The sequence below is a fragment of the Leguminivora glycinivorella genome, chromosome 11, assembly GCF_023078275.1.
Source record: "Leguminivora glycinivorella isolate SPB_JAAS2020 chromosome 11, LegGlyc_1.1, whole genome shotgun sequence".
Lineage (NCBI taxonomy): Eukaryota > Metazoa > Arthropoda > Insecta > Lepidoptera > Tortricidae > Leguminivora > Leguminivora glycinivorella.
In genome coordinates this window covers 14,418,540-14,442,253 of record NC_062981.1, presented here as the reverse complement: position 1 = coordinate 14,442,253, position 23,714 = coordinate 14,418,540, and the positions used below count along the sequence as shown (strand labels likewise).

The following is a 23,714-nucleotide window of genomic DNA, read 5'->3' as shown; positions in this document are numbered from 1 at the left end:
AGCGTCGCACGCGACGCCTATGTGGCGGCCACAACGTTGTTCGGCGGCACCGCAGAGATGGCCATCGTTAACGAGGAGGCAACTTCTACGCAACTTCGGCGGCGCCGACGCGGCGGACAACACTGCCGCGGTCAGTGGCGCTATCGCAGCGCTACAGTAAGTTCCGGCGCCGACACGTGGTTTGGGGCCTCCGCACCGAATCGGAAACCGAACATGTTCTTTCTAAAATAATATGAATCTGCTCACCCATTCGTCGGAGAAATTCAAACCTCCTTGGAGCGCGGTATTCCTCCACCGCGCCCTCCGCCGCCGCCGTCGCCGCCGCCGCCGCAGCCCGCAGGTCGCGCAGCCCGCGGTCGCGAAGCACGTGGTCCCCGGAGCACGTGGTCCCCGGCGGAGCAACTTACCTACGTTACCGCTTATATTCTCGCGCGAAACTTTTAATACGCGGATAACACTTCCTACTTTAGTCTCGGAAATGCGAATAGTTTAAAAAGAAAACTGATTAACGGTAACGATTTTTGCAGCATGGAACTTTCTTACAAAAAAGTGGGTAGAATCATAAAGCACCGCTCGTTCATTTCTATCGTGAGAACCCCGAAAGACGAATAATGATCGCTAGCGAGGCATAATATATCTCATTATTCAAGAAGAACGAGCGTAAATTAAAAGGGAAGAAAGAATTGACGGTGAAAATTGAAATTGAAAAATTTCATAATTCCGAAACGTTATAAGCCACTTTTTAAATAAAAACACGAATAACTCTGGTTTGACCAGGAGTAACAAGGAAATAGAAACTAAAAGATTAATTTCGAGACACCATGCTGTAAAAATGTTCGAACGGAATACGCGACAACCGGTCACTTCGGCGTTCGACGAAACAATGAGGGTGGCTGGTGGCGGGCCGGGGCGCGTAGGAGCCTTATGTTGCAGGTGGGGAAAACGGGACTACCAACATCGCGGCGGTGTGACGCCGGAGCGACTTACAACGAACGATGGCGCCATCTATCGGTCCGATGCGACGTCTACGACGTACTCTCTCTATAAGGACTGTATCGTTAATTATAGGGACAACACAAACCTCGTCTAAATGTTGACATGTGCATAATTTTGTATTATTATGGTCCGAGAGTATGATCTGAAGGTATTGGTAAGTACTATTTGATATAAGAAGGTCTGATATTTTTTTTATTTTAGGGACTTTATGGTACTTTCATTAAGGTCTAGCAAATACATTTCGGACAACCCCTAATCTGGCTTAATTTGAAAATATCTCAAAGACTCTTTGTACGATTTCGACAAACAAAGGTTAATATGCTGCCAAAATATATTTTTTAAGAGTCCTCTTCATGGTTGTTCAATTGGGTACTTGCAGAATAAATGCGGTGAATTTATATAATTAAAAAAAAAACGCATTTTTGAGCAACGTTCCGGATTGCCGTAAATTTTTGATACAAGCAGGATGAGAGAAATAGATAAAAAAAATTAGGCATAGGCCAATGTTTAATACACATTCATGGTGTTTGAACAGTGCCTAAACCAGATAGATATAAACAGTGTATGATAGTTAAATTCGACATCAAAGTCGGAGATAGCGTAAGCGCCATGCCACATTCTCTAAATGGCCGCCATACACAGATCATGAACTTTATTTTTTAAAAATAACAGTGGCTAGACTATGTCTAGATATTCTGCTTTGTGGATCACGTGTCGTTGAGGTTCGCACTGTACATTTTTTTTTCGCAATTGTGTCGTCTTGTACGCACTTTGTGAATTTTCTAGTAGCATTTGTCCGAAATCATAATTGGTACTCGGGAGGATTAAGTCAATGCTGTCTAAACCACATGCTTTACGTCGAGTTTCTGGGACAAAATGCGTACCTTATTATGTGCCTTATTAAGCCCATGTCTTGTTATAAGAAAAAAATATAATAGCAAATAAATACGGCTACTCAAAGTTGTCTCCATATTTAACGATACAGTCTTTATAAGACCTCGGATATACAAACGGCACAAATAATACAAATACTTATATACATAGAAAACATCCATGACTCAGGAACAAATATCTGTGCTCATCATACAAATAAATGCCTTTACCGGGATTCGAACCCGAGACCGCGGCGTAGCAGGCAGGGTCACTACGCGCTAGGCCAGACCGGTCGTCTGGCCGCAATCTTAAATTCTTAACACATTTACTTCCAGACAAAAAATGACGCACTGCGTCAGAAACTGGTAGTAATTTAAAACCTTCCGCTTGTACGGCGATAGCTCGCCCAGCGGGTTCTTCGGCATCTGAGCAAAGTTTAAGAGTCTTACCAGGCGGGTTCTTGGTGTCAAACGTGTTAATATATTTTTGTCTTTTCCAAAGCAAAAGGTCCCACTTTATCCATAGAGACGCATTAACAGGTTATGTCTATAAAAATTACTAGCGATTCGCGCCCTAAGCTACTATTTCAAACGCCTGCCTAAAAGATGAGAAAAGCTAATTAAGTTCTGATAGACCTGGGTTCTATAAACTTTCTCGAAAACATGGAGTATAGTTTTCAGCGCGTATTTAAACGATTTTGGAATCTAAGGTGTACAGCCACACGCTAAGGCCGAGTACCTGGATTACTAGGTATGGAGGTAGTGAAACACCAACGGACAATTGGTATCTGATTTATTTACAAATTATATTTCTTTATATACACAATATTACCTATAGCACACATATGTAAATCTTATTTGTATTCCATCCGTGTAAAGTGCAACTACTACACTATGTTTGTGCTGGCTTATGCCCTAGATTGATTTGCGCGGATCAGCGCGATGCGCTGACGAAATCTGTTGTCTAAACATAAGGCGCAACTAGTCAACATGTTATTTGCCTCCAAATAATTGAATACTCTTGAGTTTTCAGTATCTGTTAAACATAGTTACAGTTATATATGTTATTTTTAATATTTTTTTTACAGATAAGCTTATACGGATGTTCCAGTAGCGACGCCCTACGCTGGGTCGGTCTGGCCACATACGGCGAGACCGCATTAGTGAGAGCCGTAGCTCGCTCCTCCATAGACCTCAAGCTGACCAACAAGTCGCCCATGCCAGCCTTCGTATGTGCCCGGGTTAACTTTAACTGTGAGTATTATTGTACGGGCCCAGCTGGGTGAATCCACGTAAAAGTAACGTGTCACGCACGACTTCATTGATTGTTTATTTGAACTACAGCTGCAAATGAAAGGATCTATGCATATATCGGGAAAGTAACACTTCTTTAGAGATATATTATCACTTGAGCTTGCGTCGTAAATAAATGGAACGATAATGAATAAACACAGTAAAAAAAAAAGAGAACATTATTGAAAGCCTAAACCCCTACTTACTATAATCATTAATTACTATGAAGTACCTAGTCATAGCCGACCCAGTTTCATTTGTTTATCCTTATTTGTTGGCGCACCGTCATGACGTGAAAAAGATTGTACCTAACAAATTGTATAAGCGAAATGCCTCCTACCTACCTACATTAATTATTGCTGCGCCCCTCAGGGCTTCATGTGTCATTTGTGTACCTACCTATACTTTTAAGTACTTGTAAAACCTGTAATGTACATGGTCATGTGAATTGCAATAAATAAATACAAAAAAAACATGCCATAAAATCGTGACTCATGTTAGTCATGTACAAATTTTGCCTTGTTTTTCTCGCGTTGTGTTAATTTTATTTTCTTTTTAGAAGCTTGTACCTAAGCTCTACAAGAGCACAGATCAAATAATACTAGTACAGATACCTAACCCCATACTAAAAATGGGCGCCGTCCTAAGTATTCTAGACCTGTGTACTAAATTTAATCCACACTCAAACAGCTAGATGGCGCCAGTAGCCACGCGTGGCCAACAAAACTTATCAGTATCCTACGTCGAAATAGTCATCAAACTGCAACATCTTGCGACATCTGTTTTAGCTTTCACGCACTAAACATACAACGTCATGTGCACGTTTAAAGTCAGACATTACTAGATGGCGTTGTAGACATAGCCTACCAGTGGATTGTATGCCGCGCGGTTTGTATGTGTGCGTGCAGGTGGTTCGCAATGTACGTACGCGCTGGGTCCGCTCATCAGTGTGCGTAGTCGAATGCACACGTGCTCACGATAATATTTGTTTCGTTGTATCTATCTACCTCTAATTATAGCTGTTGCGTACTTGCGCGACAGAGCTAGACTACATTTCTGTCGGCATATGGTGTCGACAATTGCCATTCGGCTACGCCGGCTGCTGAGTAAAATATAGCACGCACCTATTATTATTGGTATTATTTTTAACCGTCGCCTCATCTCTCAAGAAGGACGGTTATCAAGTCGTCTGTATGTTTTTTTTTATTTTTTTTAATGTTTGTTCCTCGATATCTCCGTCGCTTCTGGACCGATTTTGAAAAAAAATTTTTTGATTGAAGGTATATGCATACAGATTGGTCCCATTTTTCTCAGAACCCAGTTCTGAAGATGGGATCCTGGAGAAATCGAGGGAACTCCTCGAATCTGAAAGGCATACATATGCTGATTTTTGTGTTTTTAAAGGAACAGCATGCATTTGGGTACGGAAAAGTGACATTTGGTGCAGTGGAACTGCTGATGATGGTCAGAACGGAACTTTTCAAACCTGAACGGCACGCTTATAGTGACTTTGGTATTTTAATAAGAACAGCATGCACTTTCGTCCAGAACAGTGACATTTGGTGCAGTGGAACTGCTGATGATGGCCAGAACCTAAACTCCTCAAACCTGAACGGCACGCTTATAGTGACTTTGCCATTTTTAGGGTTCCGTAGTCAACTAGGAACCCTTATAGTTTCGCCATGTCTGTCTGTCCGTCCGTCCGTCCGTCCGTCCGCGGATAATCTCAGTAACCGTTAGCACTAGAAAGCTGAAATTTGGTACCAATATGTATATCAATCACGCTAACAAAGTGCAAAAATGAAAAATGGAAAAAAAATGTTTTATTAGGGTACCCCCCCCCCCCCCCCCCCCCCTACATGTAAAGTGGGGGCTGATATTTTTTTTATTCCAACCCCAACGTGTGATATATTGTTGGATAGGTATTTAAAAATGAATAAGGGTTCACTAAGATCGTTTTTTGATAATATTAATATTTTCGGAAATAATCGCTCCTAAAGGAAAAACAAGTGCGGGGACGCCCTCTAACTTTTGAACCATATGTTTAAAAAATATGAAAAAAATCACAAAAGTAGAACTTTATAAAGACTTTCTAGGAAAATTATTTTGATTTTGATAGGTTTAGTAGTTTTTGAGAAAAATACGGAAAACTACGGAACCCTACACTGAGCGTGGCCCGACACGCTCTTGGCCGATTTTTTATAAGAACAGCATGCACTTACGTCTAGAACAGTGACATTTGGTACAGTGGAACTGCTGATGATAGTCAGAACCGAACTCCTCAAATCTGAACGGCACGCTTATAGTGACTTTGGTATTTTTATAAGAACAGCATGCACTTACGTCCAGAACAGTAACATTTGGTGCAGTGGAACTGCTGATGATAGTCAGAACCGAACTCCTCAAATCTGAACGGCACACTCACGGCTCAGCCACGACATTGGTCTAAGCGCGACAGCGGTGAGCGGCAGCCATACGTGCGAATGAAAGGTCCCATCGCTGTGTCTCGCTCCAATGTATGGCCGCCGCTCACCGCTGTCGCGCTTAGACCAATGTCATGGCTGAGCCGTTATAGTGACTTTGGTATTTTTGGAAGAAAAGCTTGCATTTAAGTCCAAAACAGTGACATTTATTTAGTTATGTTTGTTAAGCATATTGAATTTTCAAGTCAAAGTTTGTCAAGCTTCGATTTCTTATAATGTAATCGGATTCATGAGGAATTGAGGAAACTCCTCAAACCTTAACGTTATACGTATATTCATTTGTGTTGCCATCTAATAATTGAAGCATTAAAAGCAGTTTTAAAAAATACTTACACATTTCTACATAATCCAACATTCGCAAGTAGCTTTCACCAGAAACCGAAAGGCGACGGTTTTTTTTTCTTAAAAATTATGTTGAGCCGTTTTATTATGAGTCCTGTGGCACATTGTTGTTTATATACCAAACTAGCGACCCGCCCCGGCTTCGCACGGGTACTTGGTACTTTACCTACATATAAACCTTCCTCTAGAATCACTCTATCTATTAAAAAAAACCGCATCAAAATCCGTTGCGTAGTTTTAAAGATTTAAGCATACATAGGGACATAGGGACATAGGGACAGAGAAAGCGACTTTGTTTTATACTATGTAGTGATAGTGATGATAGTGATAGTGAAGTAATAGTGATAGTGATGTTAAAACTCCAGTTTTAAGTAGGTAACATGAATAACAAATTATTTAGTTTCACTAATCAAATTGATTGCTCTATAAATTGATATAATCTGTCAAACAAGTCTGTCAGTAAATAAGAACAAAGAAAACTATAGGTATCCTTTTCTATAGCACCCTAAAGAAAAGGACGCGTGGTGACCTGGTGACGTCTTAGAAAAGTTACTTCGTTGGGTTAGTATCGACACAGATCGACTAGAGAGGTAGTTTATCGATACAATATGTTCGAGAACAGTATATTAATGCAAGTTAAAATAAATCATGTAAATAAAATTGTTATTTGTTATACACACTGTTTTTATTGAATTCTGTTAACTTTAAGGGAAGATCAAATGAATTTAATGTCTCTAAGAAACTTAACTCTTACGGTTATCGAGTTATTAAAAAAATAAAGATAATTACTGAACATGTGTGTGACTGCCTTTACCAAAGATAATTACTGAACACGTGTGTGACCAATTCCTAATGTTTTTTGTTTTGACATGTGCAGTCAATCACTTGACACTAACTTGTATGTTATTCGTAAGGGTCTCTCACACTAATAAATTCATTTAGGTACATAGAGGTATTACACCGGTCAAATCTTACATGAAAATCGGCTAAAAAAACAAAGTGTGATGTAAAGCTGGATTTTTGGTATGTTATTTGGAGTCCTTGGGGGAATGTAAGACTATATTTTGCAAGCAAAAAAAAAGTGTGCTAACTTCGTAATTTAAAAAAAAAAGTAAAAAAATCGGGCTTTTTTTGGTTTTTATTTTTTTATTAAAAAACTATGCGTTTTTGGTCAAAAGTTGCTTTGTAATGTTGAAAGCGCATTAAATTTCAAACTGTTTGACATCTTTTTTATCAATGTCCGTCAAATAGTTTTTGAGATATGAAGCGTTAAAAAAGGTTAATTTTTGACGCATTTATAAAATGTAGCGTTTTGCCAATATTTTTAGACAAATATCTGCAAAATACTTCATGATATGATATATATTGCAATATAACATTGTATAAAATTTATTTTGCTTTAATTTTAGTGCAAATAAAGGTCAGTAAGACGAATAGTTACTTTGGTAAACAAAAAAATCTATAAATAGAGAAGCCATGAGTCTGGTAGATTGGTTAAGGTAAAATAGTTTACGCTAAAAGTTTTAGGTTGAAAGTGCTATCTATTCGATCTTACTTTCTTTGATATCCGTTTATCTGAAAAAATTGTCTAAGCTAACTTTGCATCGATTTGACTATTACTAATGAAGAAATAAAATACAGTAAAATTTTGAAGTTTAGTAAATTAGAAAAATAAAACAGAATTAGTTACATTTTACTTTTTCCTTTTTGAGGGTCCTGGTTCTGCATCTTGATGGCACAACTCCTGTAGTGATAGAAAGTCCACTTGAGTTGTATTTGACCATCAATTGCTGTGGAATAAACTACGGGAACGGAAAGCGCCCACGCCAATTATTAAGATACTGGAGAAGTGGTATTCCCAGCAGAAAAACGTAGTAAGATGGAAGTCAACTCTGTCCACAGCCAGCGGGCTAAACGGTGGCGTGAGACAAGGAGGCAGTATATCTCCGGCTCTCTTCAGCGTGTACATGGATGGGCTGTCGCAGGCTTTGACCAGTACCGAGGTTGGCTGCTCCATCAATGGGCAAATAATAAATCACATCGCATATGCAGACGATATGGTCCTACTAGCACCATCTGTGGGAGCTATGCGTAAGTTAGTTGCAGAATGCGAGAGATACGCCAGCCAGCATAACATGAGATACAATCCGGACAAGTCTGAATTTATGCTCATGGAGGCAGCACATATGCTCACACATGTACCACCTCTTTTGCTTGATGGAGATCAATTGCGGAGAGTACACGAAGTCAAATATCTTGGCCACATCTTGTTGTCCAGTTTAAAAGACCAGGAGGACATAGAAAGGCAGAGGCGAGCCACCGCAGTAAGGGCAAACATGTTGGCTAGAAGATTCGCCAAATGTAATGACAGCGTAAAAAGACAGCTGTTCCTCAGTTTTTGTACAAGCGTGTATACCGTCGAGTTATGGTCCGACTACACCTGCGCGGCGGTGAGAGACCTGCGCGTGCAATACAACATATACTATGTATGTACTGATATTTCGTTAAACGGAGAATACTATGATTCGGGCACGTCCACGACAACGCTCGTGAGATTGCATCGATGTTATTGACTCTCAGTGATATGCTTTAAAAACCAGTCCGTATAAGAACAATTTCGGAACAATCTGATTCAATTAATGAGGGTTTTCTACTCGTAAATATTTTTTTCCGCCAAGCGGCGATCCTGAGGTCTTTCTGACCGTAAACTTAACTTATAAACTACTAAATAAATGTTGATTTGATATACGCAAATATGTGTCTGAGTAATACTTGAACAGCCCCCAAATAATAATAATTCGTTCTCCGCTACGCCTCCTGTAAATATATGTAAACTATCCCATTTGGCCATTACCATCCACCGATTATTTCTGATCCAGTTATACTAGACTTATGATATAATCCTATTCTTTTAAATAACTGGCACTCTTTTGGTCTTAAATGAAAGCTAGTGAAATTTTCTACATTTTTATTTTACAATTTATGTAATAGCCTGAGTTGTTTTGCTGATATCTGTCTCAAAATTTTAACAAAACGAATATTTTCATAGAAAGGGGGAAAATGCTCTTTTTTTGACGCTTCATATCTCAAAAAATATTTGACGGACATTGATAAAAAAGATGTCAAACTGTTTGGAATTTAATGCGCTTTCAACATTACAAAGCAACTTTTGACCAAAAATGCATAGTTTTTTAATAAAACGGCAAAAACCAAAAAAAGTCAGATTTTTTTACTTTTTTTTTTTAATTACGAAGTTAGCACACCATTTTTTTGCTTGCAAAATATAGTCCTACATTCCCCCAAGGACCCCAAATAACATACCAAAAATGCAGCTTTACATCACACTTTGTTTTTTTATTTCTCTTTTTGACCAGTGTATATACATCAGGGTGGCAAACGGCCTCCGCGCGGTTAGTATGTGTGCTCGCCGCTTACGTACTCGCTCTATCCGCGACACATGCAAGCGGATGTGAATGAACAAGATTTAGTCGCGGCCCCGCGCCCCGCGCCCCTACCTACCTATACTAGTACCTATTCTACGCATCACATTTGCACTGACCTTGAGAGGCCCGAGCCCCCAATCAAAGAATGAGTTGGTTTATTAAAATTTAAAGCACTCGAAAGCAGGCGCGTAGTTAATTAGAAATGTGGGAAAAACCGTCGTCGGTGTCGTTTTTCCTTTCGTGTATGATATCTATTTCAATGTATAAATATGGAAATGTATATTATTAAGTAAACAAATACATGTACTTAATATAAAAAATAAAAGGTAATGTAGCTAGGTATTTGACAAAACATTTTCTAGAGTAATATTGTCTTCGGTTACCGCGATAGTTACTCATGAAATAAAATTATGGAAACGGATTAATTAACGTTTCCATAGTTTTATTTCATTGTCTAGAGTAATTTTTACTCATGAAATTGAGAAAAACACCGAAATTAGTTATTTACTGAACCTTGACGTTCACATGTTCATTGTAATATGCCTACTTGAAAAATAAATATTTCATTTTCATTTCATTTCAACACATAATTACTATTATCTGTTATGGCCTTATGGCTGCCGGCCAGATGAGCCATTTTTTTTAAAGTTGTTCACCCCTGTTTTTTTGTAACATGGGTGTTTTTTACGCGATTCATACTCAGAATCTCAAGGTCTTTCGATCCTGCCTGATAGGAAGTAAAAAAAATGTCTTAAGATATCCATACATTTTTCAAACCTTCCATTCCGTTACTGCCATACAAAACGTATGAAAAAAAACCCGGCCAAGAGCGTGTCGGGCCACGCTCAGTGTAGGGTTCCGTAGTTTTCCGTATTTTTCTCAAAAACTACTGAACCTATCAAGTTCAAAACAATTTTCCTAGAAAGTCTTTATAAAGTTCTACTTTTGTAATTTTTTTAACCCCCGACGCAAAAACGACGGGGTGTTATAAGTTTGACGTGTCTGTCTGTCTGTCTGTCTGTCTGTCTGTCTGTCTATCTGTCTGTCTGTCTGTTTGTCTGTGTGTGTGTCTGTCTGTGGCACCGTAGCTCCCGAACGGGTGAACCGATTTCGATTTAGTTTTTTTTGTTTGAAAGCTGAGTTAGTCGGGAGTGTTCTTAGCCATGTTTCATGAAAATCGGTCCACTATGTCGCGGTCGGGGGTTTTTTCAAAATTTTAATTTTGTGGTTAGGTTATTCATAATTTTTAAACATATGGTTCAAAAGTTAGAGGGGGGGGAACGCACTTTTTTTTCCTTTAGGAGCGATTATTTCCGAAAATATTAACATTATCAGAAAACGATCTTAGTAAACCCTTATTCATTTTTAAATACCTATCCAACAATATATCACACGTTGAGGTTGGAATGAAAAAATATCAGCCCCTACTTTACATGTAGGGGGGGGGGGGGGGGGTACCCTAATAAAACATTTTTTTCCATTTTTTATTTTTGCACTTTGTTGGCGTGATTGATATACATATTAGTACCAAATTTCAGCTTTCTAGTGCTTACTAGGGATGTACCGACTAGTGATTTGGCCGACTAGGCCGACTACCGACTAGTCGGCGCTTGGGTGGCCGATTAGTCGGCCGACTAGTCGGCCAGAACATAATTATCGACTAATTTCACCAGAATTTTTGAAATGTCATTTTTTGGGTTCTATCGCGCTTTTCATATTTTGTTCAGGTTCAAATGTCAATAATAGTTTTACACATTTTCCATTTTTTAGCTTAAAATAGATAATGGTCCTGCCTATGAAACCGATAGTCTTAGGTAGGTCATTAATGACTGATGATTACAGATATTTATTCTTTTGACTAACAAAGGCATAACGAATACCTACGTACATAATACGACCATAAATCATCCGATAATTTATTTTTGTACTATTTTCGTATCATTTATCAAGTGCCGACTAATCGGCCTTTTTTGCCGACTAGTCGCCGACTAATCGCCGACTACAAATGTGGCCGGATAGTCGGCTTTCCCGACTAGTCGGCGACTAGTCGGTACATCCCTAGTGCTTACGGTTACTGAGATTATCCGCGGACGGACGGACGGACAGACAGACATGGCGAAACTATAAAGGTTCCTAGTCGACTACGGAACCCTAAAAATGGTAACGGAATGGAAAAAAACTTTGGAGACTTTTTTTTCCTATTAGGAGTGAAAGAGCTCACAATTCTGAGTGGAAACCACGTAAAAATTTCCAAATTCAAAAAAAGTCGGGTGGACGTACAACTTTGACAAAAATAAAAATGTCCCAGATAACAGTTCTAATCAACATTCAACAATTAAAATGATTTATTAATAATGAAGAACTAACACGATAAGGTAGGCAAGCACGAATTCAAATTTGTGATTTTTGTGTTTATTGCCATCGCGCAGTCGGGGGCGGTGCCGCTCGGTCGCATCAGAAGTCCGAAACTAGAGAAATATAGAGAGCGCTCGATCGCGAGTAGCTACTTGTGCATTAGTGACGAATCGCTTAGTGGACGCCAGGCTTCACATATTGCTTTTCGTTTTACCAACAACGCCATTCATTCATAAGTTTCATTAACGATACCGTGTGGTTACGGAGTGCACACGAGTTGAATACGGCTACGTAACCAGTCTAAAATGTGCCGTCCAGACGCGTAAGAAGATCATGGTTCCGGAGAGCGCCCTTACACTGGTTTTTTGAGCGTATGACTAGCCCGCACTCAAGTGGCTATTCTAATTATATCACGTACGTTATGCACAGTCACTCCATCTAGTGACGAGAGGTAATAATACTTAGACGACTCAATAACGTTCAATGCGAGTTTGCTGATGTTGTATTCAGTCGTGTAATAAATTTTAGATTCGAATTTTGAAAAATATTGCATTGAATTCGTGTTTGTGTGGATTTGTGTATTAAATTAATGATATTCTTAATGCATGAGACTAAAATAATACCTTTGAGACCTTTAAATTTATTGAATAAATAGGTCATAATGGCTAATCGTGGCACGTAGCGCCATCTATGATTTTGATTTGACATTAATTATACGATGTTCCGGATGAGACCCCATGACAAGAGCAATCATTCTTCATAGGAAAACGAACTTTCCAGTGACATGTTGCATGTACAAAGACACAAACGAAACCAGAACGCGAGACTTTGAGCGCCGCCTGTGTGCGTTGGAACTCTTGAGCGGTCAACGGTCACGGAACTCTGACAGAACGCCTGACAGAACGAACTGTCTGCGCACGCTCTAAGATTACGAGTATTGGTGACGATCACTGCTTCACGCATGATGCCATGGAGTGACATGCAATGCCAATAGCCCTAACACATTACCTTGTAAGGTCATCGCATAAATGAGAACAAGAAAAATATTTAGTAAGAATATGTTTTTCTTTTTCTTATGGGATGCCCTTGGAACGGCTCGGTAGTCTGCCTTTTACATGTGCTCACTTCAGTTTTATATTTTTTATGTGTACTTAGCAATCTCAGCATAATGTGTGATTTTCAGTGCAATACATGTCCCTCGCCGGTTCGTGTAGCCTAATAGGCGCGCGTCACGTGGTCCGCGGGCGCGGCTCACACACACTCTCCCTGCGGGTAGACTGGGCGCGCGTGGAGCGCCGCGCCATGGAGGCTAGAGCGCCCACGCTGGCCACGCTCACCGCGCTCACTGGGCCTGAGATCACCCGCTACCGGATACTCAGGTAAGCTTAAAATATATTTAGAAGTGGACTGTCTTGGGCGACACTTGAAGTTCGTGTACCCTAGTAGGTGGGTGGCACGTGGTCTGCGGCTGCGGTTCACACACACTTTCCTGCGGGTAGACTGGGCGCGCGTGGAGCTTCGGGCCATGGAGGCTAACGGCTCAGCCACGACATTGGTCTAAGCGCGACAGCGGTGAGCGGCGCTCCATACATTGGAGCGAGACACAGAGATGGGACTTTCATTCGCACGTATGGCTGTCGCTCACCGCTCTCGCGCTTAGACCAATGTCGTGGCTGGGCCGTAAAGCGCCCACGCTCACCGCGCTCACTGGACCCGATATCACCCGCTACCGGATACTCAGGTGAGCAAACTTGACCCTCAGCACACGGGAGTATAAGCGTAACGGCCTAGCCACGACATTGGTCTAAGCGCGGCAGCATCGTGCGAATGAAAAGTCCCATCGCTTTGTCTCGCTTGAATGTATCCTTGCACCGCATCCCGATATCGCGATCGGATAATGTCGTGGCTGAGCCGTAAGAGACGCTTTAGACAAGTCTGCCCACGTAGCGTGGCGTATGAGACTCCTGTCGTCACTATCCCAGCAGGTAACGACAGGTCGTTCGCGGGAGTCGTATGTCACATGCTGGGTTGACAAGGCGCGAGTGGAGCGCCTCGCCATGATGGCTTGGAGGCGTCAAAATTAGATTAATTTTATTATATTTAGATTTTTCGGGAATACATTATAGTTTGGACAGCACTGGAAAAGGTTTTACAAACATAAACGTCTGCAAAGAAATGCTTTTAGAATACATTTAAACCGGAAATATTATTGTCTCAGGTGAGACTTATCTCACGTTACTCACGCTCTCTGGACCGCTATTCCATCTGCCGTCTGAACCACCATTCCATCATCATCTTAACAGCCAAACTATGTTTTCAGAATACTAAAAGATCCCAACACTGGTAATGTGGATACCTCCCTGCTTCCGGACAACCTAAAGATGCTGGTCGGGCCATTCGATGGCGATGAATTGGATATGGATAGTGTGCTCAAGGATTTCGAAGAAACAAAGGTAAGAAGGCATTACATACGTAACGGACTACAACTCTTTGACTACTAAAGACATCAACTGACGCACGCGGTTACTGTCCAAATCCAAAATTCTTGCTACTACTACTACAATATCAACCTTCATGTGTGCAAAAGCTACATATAACTATAAATACATTTTTATATTTGTATATTCATTTCGTTAACCCATTAGACCATTTGACGCTTGTTTCTGGTCATTCGATTTTGAACAGTAATTCTTATTGCAGATATTTTTGTTTTAAGTATGATGGCAAGTATTTTGCCGCTATCGATTAAGGTTCATGATATAAACGCGCCCACGTCGGGTATTGGGTCCAAAGAGTTAAAAATACCAAAATATGCTCCTGTATCAAATGCATAACGCCCATTTTGCTCTTGTACAAGTTACCAGCTGTTGTTTTTATTTTATAACCATTCTTCTGCTGCCATCTAGTAAAACTTACCTACATTAGATCTAATGACTTATTTCCCTTCTCAGGCGTCACTGGTTGACCTGATTGGAGGTCTGCAGGAGCTAAAGGCGCAGATAGACCTGCCCGTCGACCTCTCCGAGGAAACCATCATCATAGTCGATGACACGGTGTTGGAACACCATACTCTCTTCGAATAAACAACGATCAGGATCCTAGTTAAGATGACAATCGAATGATAACAAACTCCAAATTAAAGATGGGGTTGAAGTGCTGCGAAAAGTCCGTGACTATTTAGCTTTGATGATCAACGATTGTTATCTTAGCTATGTACTTGAACATGTCTTTATGCGCGACTGGTTCGCAATTTCATACCTCTTGTTAGATGGCGAATCGTAAAACAAATGGCCTCCAATATTCCACATTTTTGTAGATTGACTTTTATCCACGTCTCTCCATAATCAAATGGATGGCTGGAGCAGTTTGTCATCTCAACCTATTTTAATGTATCTTACAGGTATAATTGACTTTTCCCCTCACTAGCTCGGAAACACGTGTTTTGTCCTTTAATATCAGCGGGTAAAAACGCATTTTATCCGCTAGTGGGTAAAGTAATTTGACCTTGAATAAAGTCAAATTAACTGCTTTAAAATTGATAAAAGTAGGTTAATCTAGTAATAAAGATGATTTACCACCTGTGGAACTTCTGGAAGCAGTTTGCGTTGTAGTTTCCTCGCTATAGTGAGGCGAAAAGTTTTGTGTTACACTCGGGTGCAAATGTATTTTACTTCTCGTGTGTTAAAAAACTCGCAAGTTCAGGATTCTATTTTAGAACCACTCGCTTCGCTCGTGGTTCAACTATAGAATCCTTTCACTTGCTCGTTTTTCAATTCCGCACTCGGCGTTAAAATACAACTTTGCCCCCTTGTATAACAAATAATTATTTCTACTTAGGAAATTAAAGACTTATTTCCTGAGTAAGCAGAAAATGAATTGTTTACTTGAACTGTGATAACTGAACACAAATTTAGTGATAAGAGAATATGAATGGCGACATTTACTCATTTAGAGCTCCTCGCCCGCTTAGCCAATTTTATTGTGAACTATCTTGCTCCCATGCTAGAGGAGCTAAAGTTATTGTATCAAATAAAGTTAAGTTTTTTTTCTTTTTGCAAAAGTAGCTGCAGTTTATTCTGAAATCCGTCCTTTCTAATCGGCAATTTGCTCAACGAATATTAGTTTTTAGTTCTATGAACTTATAGATTTAGCTAGCTGTAGCATGGATCACAATTTGGATTTAGGCACTGGTCCCACCGCGAACTACCAAGCTGTGAGCTATCGGCTATAAAAACGAACAAAAGATAGTCGCTCCCGTGCAAATAAAAGAGACACGGCGATGTTTATAGTTACTTGCCCAGCGGTGAGCTATCAAAATCGCCGTGTCTCTTTTATTTGCACGGGAGTGCTTTTGTTCGTTTTTATAGCCGATAGCTTTGCATGGGACCAGTGTTTAAATAGGATAAGGTTTTGCATTGTTTAGGATATACATACATAATTTATATAAAGCAATAAAAAAACTATTTTCAATTCTTTATCATTTATTATTTTCTTAACCATTTATATTTATTCCAATCGTTTTCCTATTTTTTTTAAATCATTGTATCTAAGAGATTCCGACTGTCAATCGTAGTTATCCGTTAGAAATGATCTTTTAAAAATATTGCCTAAACTTATAAAACTAAAATGCATTTCCACTTATAATGTAATCATTAAACACCGCAAAATGATAAACTATATATACAGGACTAAAGACGGTTCATACAATTCAAATGGTTACTTTTTGCTACTAACGTGACAATCCTTTACAGTAAACCCCTTATTGGGATATGAGACAGAAGTGGGAGGTAAGATGAAAGAATTCGAATGCAAACAAACTATACTTCGGGTATTTCGAAACGAGAAATCGTTGGTCCTTCAGTGAGGGGTTTATCGTAAGGGGCCGTGGCAACAGTTACATCAAGTTTGGTGTATATCATGATTATATCACTTACGCAACGAAAATATCCTTCTGTCTCGCTTCTTCGCACATCCCTCGCCACTCGTTCCTCGCCTCGCACGCTCGCTCCGTCTCCACGCACTCGCACATTCTCGCACTCACTCGCTCGCACACAATCATCGCATTTGGCAGTTTATCATCGTCTATTTACGTATAACATGTCGATATTCACATGAAACTCTGACGACTATTACAAAATAATGCTGCGTTAAAAAATAACATCTCCCGACAGTCAACTAAACGGCGCACGTCTAATATATATTTATATCGGAGATAAAATGGGAATATCAACATCGTACAAAAGTGGATTCCACGAGGGACGCCTACATGCCGTACGTCTATATACGAAAAAATTCTTATTAAAATGGAAGTACTTACACATTTTTAGGTTACGATACAACTAATTTGGGTCAAAAATGGCTGACGAGTCGATTAGTACAGTGCTTTCACGATACTATTTATCTTTAATTGCAATCTACATACTAAGTCGTAAAACAGAAGACTTGACGAGGAGCGATCGACTTGCAAATCATACCAATACATACTAGGAATCGTCTTAAAGCAAGTTCAGAAATGTACATCTAAAATAATCCCCGGGTGACATGTTAACTTCCTGCGGATTAATGCGTATATTATATACATTACACACTCACACGTTTTTTACATAGGAATTAAAGGTACTAAACTAAAAAATAAACCAGTCGCTTAGTGAGCTATATAATAGTTTGTAAGATCGCCAACGATACACACTGGCCTAGAGCGGCGCCGACGCGGGCGCTGCGCCTGTTGTTCTAACATATACTTCTTAACGAGGAAACGCGGCTCTCTGCCGCCACTCGTCCATATCAGGAGTCACGGCAGAAATCGCATTTTTTAAGAGATCAATATGGCTTTAAAACGTGCGGCTTGCGTTACAGGACAATGTAAACACGTCGCAATATTTACTGCCACATCTAACTTATAAATAGTGTCGTATATAAATCTTCAATTCGTCGCGATTCGAGGTAACGATACCCGGAACTAGCCCACCATCACACTTTCGAAATTAATTAGGCGATATACATTAATCTTATGAGAAGTACCCTCTCGGAGCGTAGGAGATATCGATATCATTGCAAACTTAAACGTTTGAAAAAATAATTCATGACTATTTATATAAATTCTGATTTTTATTAATAAAATATTATCACAGTAATTATTGAAATAAAAATAAATTTAATGTATGCAAATCAAAATAATCAAATTGTATTCTATGATCAGATTGTTATAATATTTGTTTGGTGTTATAGGTTTCAAACGTCCAATATTCGTAGCTACTTTTACTTTAGCCACTACGTCATTATATCTATAAAAAAATCAGTCAGTGCAAGGTCTGTCATTCGGAATAGACGTTAAAATTCTAGTGAAAAAATGACACATCTGCATTGAAACACCGTTCTCATTGCGTATGCACTCGTCAAAATGCTTCTATTGAAGACATTTATTGGTAGAAGATTCTATCGCTCAATAACTCAATTCGTCATATTATTTAATAAACTTGATGGTGTTTCCACACACATACACATCTTGGAGAACAAAATATAAAAAATTAGCTAGTTTTATTTATTCGATTAGATCAAAATTGTCTAATGACATGCTCAATATGTATTTGTTGTTAAAGATGTGTGTGCGTGGGACGTACACACGCGTCTGTAGTCACATTATAAGTAGTCTTCTAATTTCCTAAATCTGAGCGATAGAACGGGCAGTCAAAAGCGTTCGAACAAGTTCTGCATGTTGAGCTAATTCGGCGGACGCCTAATCACGGGCGTAGTCTACGGACGGGCTCGTGAGCTTGTACATACGAATTCCACTCGCGTAGTTTGCGGGGTTATACATCCGAACTAAATTAAAAATTCATATATTTTTACTCGAGCCGTTCGGTCGCTTTATGAAAAAAATTAGTTACGTTTTGTGAGATTTTGCGATCATTTTTGCCTCAGTTTCCGTATCGGAAATTTTATGGGGTTGAATATGTGGAGTTCTACGTTTAAAGGATGTTTATTATTTTTTTCAAGCGCGTAATGGTTTTTTTTCATTCGATATCGCAACGGAAAATATGATAAAATCGTTTTCTATACATGTGAAGCGTTAAGACTTCGCACTCGTACATACCGCGAAGACCGCTTCGGAATAACGACGCCGCGGGGCCGGCACGCGACCGGTTCGACAGTCTGTCGTCGCGACATAGATCACGCGTCCTTTTAATCGTATCGGACGATAGAAGGGCGGACAGTATACTGCGCGGCGAGATAATCTCGCGTCAATCGAGCGCCGGCCCCGCGGGCCGAATCTTGGGTTAGACGGACCGGATGTCGAAACTACTTTTGACTAAAAGTGAACGAAATATCTTAAAGTAAAAATACATGAATTTACGTATCATCCCCGTGGGGCGTGTCTGCCGGGCGGGCGGGGGTGGCGCACAGACGGCGCTGGCGCGTGGCCGTGACGTGGTACTAGGGCGCGCGGTACAGCAGGTAGGCCGTGAGCGCGGGCGGCAGCGCCAGCCGCGACGCCGCCGCGCGCAGCCGCGCGCGCCCCACGCGCTGCCGGATCACGCGCCGGCACAGCTCCATCAGCGGCAGCGGCTCCGCTGCAACACGACACGATACGTTAGCGGAGAAAACACAACAGATTACCAAAAAAAACTACTTCGACTTCATCAGTCTAAAACCGGTGCAAAAGTAAACGATAAACCTTCCGATCCGATTATAACGATACGAACGGAAACAGATGACTCCGTGAATGACACGATCTAATAAAACTACATGTCTGACGACAGATATAATTAACATCTAAATAAATAACCGTCCGTCGAAGAGTAACATATTACGACTACTACCAGTATACGAGCATATAACGATTCTGTTCATATTTCCACTTCAATGTTCACTCTCCCCTGATACAAAACTTTTCTCGTAAATCCATTCTTTCACAACTCAATATAACCGGAACAAAACTTTGAAACCGTACAATATTATCAACAAATTTACAATACGCTTCCATTCTATTGACGTATCCTTCAAATAAATACATCCGATGAGACATCTCTAGCTATCTCCAAAACACATTATAATAACAAAAAACACCTATTTGAATTCAAATAAACAACCCCGTCTGGTTTAACCAAACGATAACATTTCGGGACGTATTGTCTCTATTGACTACCTTATCTACGTATATCGAGCTCGGCGCTTCCATACATTGTCAAACGATTATTGATTTACTTTGTTACACACACACACAGAGTTAATCTGGCATAAACAAGCGTAATCGTTGTTCAAGTATAATATTTAATTGAACGGGATAAAAACCATGATTGTAATAATTCTGTAATTAACTGTTGCTTCTTTCTCAAGATCCGTCTAATATCAGTCGGTCATTACAAGGTTTTTTAACAATGGGTGCTAACCTATAGGTAAATGTTATTGACCAAGATTATCTCATACAAAACAAATACTTATGGTATTATGGTACTATAGTATTCATCATTACACAAACTTTGATAAAACCATAAATTAGCGGCTACTATAGCTTCTCAGTATCCGGTTTCGTAAAATGTCTCATTTACACGGGTGCAACAGCAATACAAATACCGATATGAACCCGGCACTCGGTTCGTTTCGCAGCCACTATACAAATAAATAGCAGTAGATGTGTGTACTCACGATCTAGTCCGCCGATGTACTTCATGGTGATCTCGGCGTGGCCCCAGACGGCGGACACGATGGGGAAGAGCGTCTTGCCGCGCAGGCCGCGCGCCGCCACGCCGAGGTAGCGGCCGTCGGCGCAGAAGGCCAGCGTGCCCTCGTCCATGTCGAGCACCACCAGCACGCGGTCCGGCACCATGAACTGCTCGTCGGGCCGCAGCAGCGCCGGGTACGTCGTGCCGCTGCCGCCCGTGCCTTTCGCGTTGTGGTACACCTGGAACGTTGTGCCCGCATCTTTAATACTACTTCTTTATATCATGCCAAACGACCGTACTCATTTCAATCATTATGCAGAGATCGCACGGATTTGCGACGTTCTTAGTGACTTACGTCATTCTGATGACATTTATTATGATCACTGATTATAATTATGTCATAGCGTCGCGCGATAATGGTAAAACAGCAGGCCGTCCCTATCGTGTTAGTGCGATAGGGACGGCCCGATGTTTTATCGTTTATCGCGCGACCATGATTGCCTGGCTGAGCGTCATATATATTCCGAAAACAACTTTTATTTACTCTCTCTTCTTCTGGCCTTATCCCATTTTTATTTGGGGTCGGCTTTCCTAATCAATTTTCTCCAGTTATATCTGTTCCGGGTCGTCTAGGGTCTATATTCTTATTCTCTAGGTTATATTTAAAAAATCCCATACCTACTGGCGTCCATACTTGCAGTCGCGCTTGATGTATGGCCTCACGCCCGAGAGAAGTTGTGCTAAGGCTAAGAAGGTATACTACCATTACCAAATCTAAAACTTTATTGTTGTGTAATTCAGGTTTATTAAGTGTATTTGTTAGAGTAACCGCCTTTACTCCCTGAAGACATTTACACTAATTAGGAAACCCCAATTAAGATTTAACTTTTTTCAAATTGACAGAGTTAGATTTAATCCTGCCGAATTTAATCGTCAGGAGGTTAACTAGACCAATTCATTCTATATTTTTATAGTTACTTTGCACTACTGTGTAGATGTTTAAAATAATATTACACATTTTGAACCTCTATCTGAAAGGGGACTGTAAGCTTGCAAGTTTTGAACTAATCCCAGGTAAACTAGTGAGGTTAAAGTATGGCACGTATAAACCTTGGTGACGTTCTATCGCTGAACTTGTCGTCACGCTATATTGCGTTTTGTTGGCGTTGCAAGTTACGATTACGATGTCAAAATACACGGCATAAAACAAATTCCTTAGTAAAACGTTCTGGGTGAACACGAACTTTAAAATAATAATACACATTTATACCATTGCATACCGACTTCATTATTTAATGAATAAAAAAAAATACCAAATATAAATCAGTATTACCTATTTAGGTAATACTGATTTATATTTGAGATACTAACTAAAATAATTATATCATTATTAAAATGATAGTTTGATTACCGTAATTAGTTCAGCCGATCAGGAAAAAGTTATAATTATAACGTGCTACTAAAATACTAAATCTATGCCCCTATCAATGATTACGTAATAATCCTGCTATCGAGATCGTTGTGCTGCTATCACAAATGAATCAAAACACTAATTGACATTCAGACTGGAAACAACCAATAAATTATTCGTCAATATCTACAAAACAGGAAACTAAATGTTACTAATTCAGTGCGCAAATACTAATCGACGCCGAATGTTATTGGCAACATCAATCCATCAAATGGTCAATCGATCGCAAAACAGTTTCATAGAGAAGTTGGTACTTTGGTAATAAATTAGGGGGAGCTTTAGTATGAGAACTGTGCCATGCTCTCTAGACGCCTCTCTCTATTTCGACATTAAGCAAGCGAGCGAGATTAGCGAGAATTACGGGGAATTACGCTCTCCACATAGCAGAAAAGCTAAAATAGTTCGCTATTCTGTTTGCGAGCTACGTAACAATGACTAAGAACCATGTTGTGAATTAACCAGTGAGGGAAATATGCTGCTAAGTGGTTCATTTGCATTTACAGTTTCAAAATTGTTGCTGCTTATCTTGGAAAGAGTTATGTGGAAAATATTTTATGCATGATCATCGTGATAACGCTAAAGGAAATTGGTTTAAGAGGGATGCTTTTGCTTAGACAAGCGGGCTAACAAAATATCCGTTTGGGGAACGCGGCATGCTATAAAGTAATTCATCATGGTAATCCTGGCTTTGCACGGAGGTTTTTTCCATTATGAAGAATTGCTAACTTACGACTGCGGTGTCTTCACAGCACGGAATCGTTTTAATGTACATTCAACTGTTGCCAAAACTTTATTTATTTCATATAGACATCTTGAATCAAGTCTGTACAAGCAACTCCCAATCAAATTAGATTTAAGTAGATATGGTAGTGGATCTTCTAGAACTTACTGAACAATTACGACATTTCGACACATTAGTAGTGTAAAATCTGTTCAAAGTTAAGATTCGTTGGATTCCGTAGGGAAGCTCATTTTTACCTTCTAAGCGATCAGTCTAGTCAAAATGTATAGGTTCAATTTGGAAATAGTTAAACCGACGCTGTGATCAGAAGCCTCTATTGTGGTTAACACTTAAGTGTATTTAGTCACTCGCGTGTGAGTAGGATTAAACAGTAAACCACATCGTAGCCGTCGCGAAGGAAACCTTAATGTTATCATGTCTCACCTTATTTCTCCCGAGGTCCCATCCCCAACTCTGATCCGTAGCGCCGACTAGACTCTGGTAGCCGACGGAGTGTAGCGGCGCGTGCTGCGTCGCCACGCCGACGACGGCGTGCGTGCCTCGCTGGCGTGACGGCCACACCACCTCCCAGCAGTGCAGGCCTCGCGAGTAGCCGGTGCGCCCGCGAATGCAGTCTGTGCTTTGCGCCACCGGGTGCCGGTGAAACGTTAACGCGTCCTCTTCTTTTACGAATATGTTTAGTGATCTGAAATTAGACGGAGGTTTTTGTTTAATTTTATTTGTAAAAAGGAGAATGTACAGAAGAAAAACTAGAATTCATATCTTCCTTTCGAATCTCACTCACAACACCATAAATGTTGGGTATGTTAAATATAAGAGAAACATTGGCATCTAAGGGCCAGTTGCATCAACCACATTTGACAGCCACATCATCGTCACGCAGCAGACGTCTATGGAACTTCCCATACAATAAAATTTAACGAAATCTTTAACTATCCGTAGGTCTCTATCTCTTATGTAAAATGATAATAATATGCATGTTGCATGCTTGTTTCATTTCAGCCAAATTGAGCTGGAAACGAGTCCAAACGGACTGTAACATTTGTTTACTAAT

At 40.1% G+C, this 23,714-nt stretch overlaps 2 protein-coding genes across 6 annotated transcripts in view; one reads left to right on the top strand and one right to left on the bottom strand.

The window, feature by feature from the left end:
• LOC125231426 overlaps positions 1-15,313 on the top strand; it is a 29,288-nt gene extending 13,975 nt beyond the window's left edge. For both annotated transcript variants that reach the window (XM_048136880.1, XM_048136879.1), the window contains 4 exons: positions 2,957-3,122; positions 12,968-13,163; positions 14,105-14,237; positions 14,736-15,313. In XM_048136880.1, the coding sequence (XP_047992837.1) occupies positions 2,957-3,122; positions 12,968-13,163; positions 14,105-14,237; positions 14,736-14,867 (627 nt within the window). In that variant the 3' untranslated portion in view covers positions 14,868-15,313. The remainder of the gene's footprint in view (positions 1-2,956; positions 3,123-12,967; positions 13,164-14,104; positions 14,238-14,735) is intronic.
• A 934-nt stretch (positions 15,314-16,247) lies between these two features.
• The window catches only part of LOC125230957 (protein gustavus), a 91,468-nt gene continuing 84,001 nt past the window's right edge, over positions 16,248-23,714 (bottom strand). For all 4 annotated transcript variants that reach the window (XM_048136268.1, XM_048136266.1, XM_048136269.1 and 1 more), the window contains 3 exons: positions 23,084-23,345; positions 20,431-20,686; positions 16,248-19,355 (listed from right to left, as the gene is read on the bottom strand). In XM_048136268.1, the coding sequence (XP_047992225.1) occupies positions 19,219-19,355; positions 20,431-20,686; positions 23,084-23,345 (655 nt within the window). In that variant the 3' untranslated portion in view covers positions 16,248-19,218. The remainder of the gene's footprint in view (positions 19,356-20,430; positions 20,687-23,083; positions 23,346-23,714) is intronic.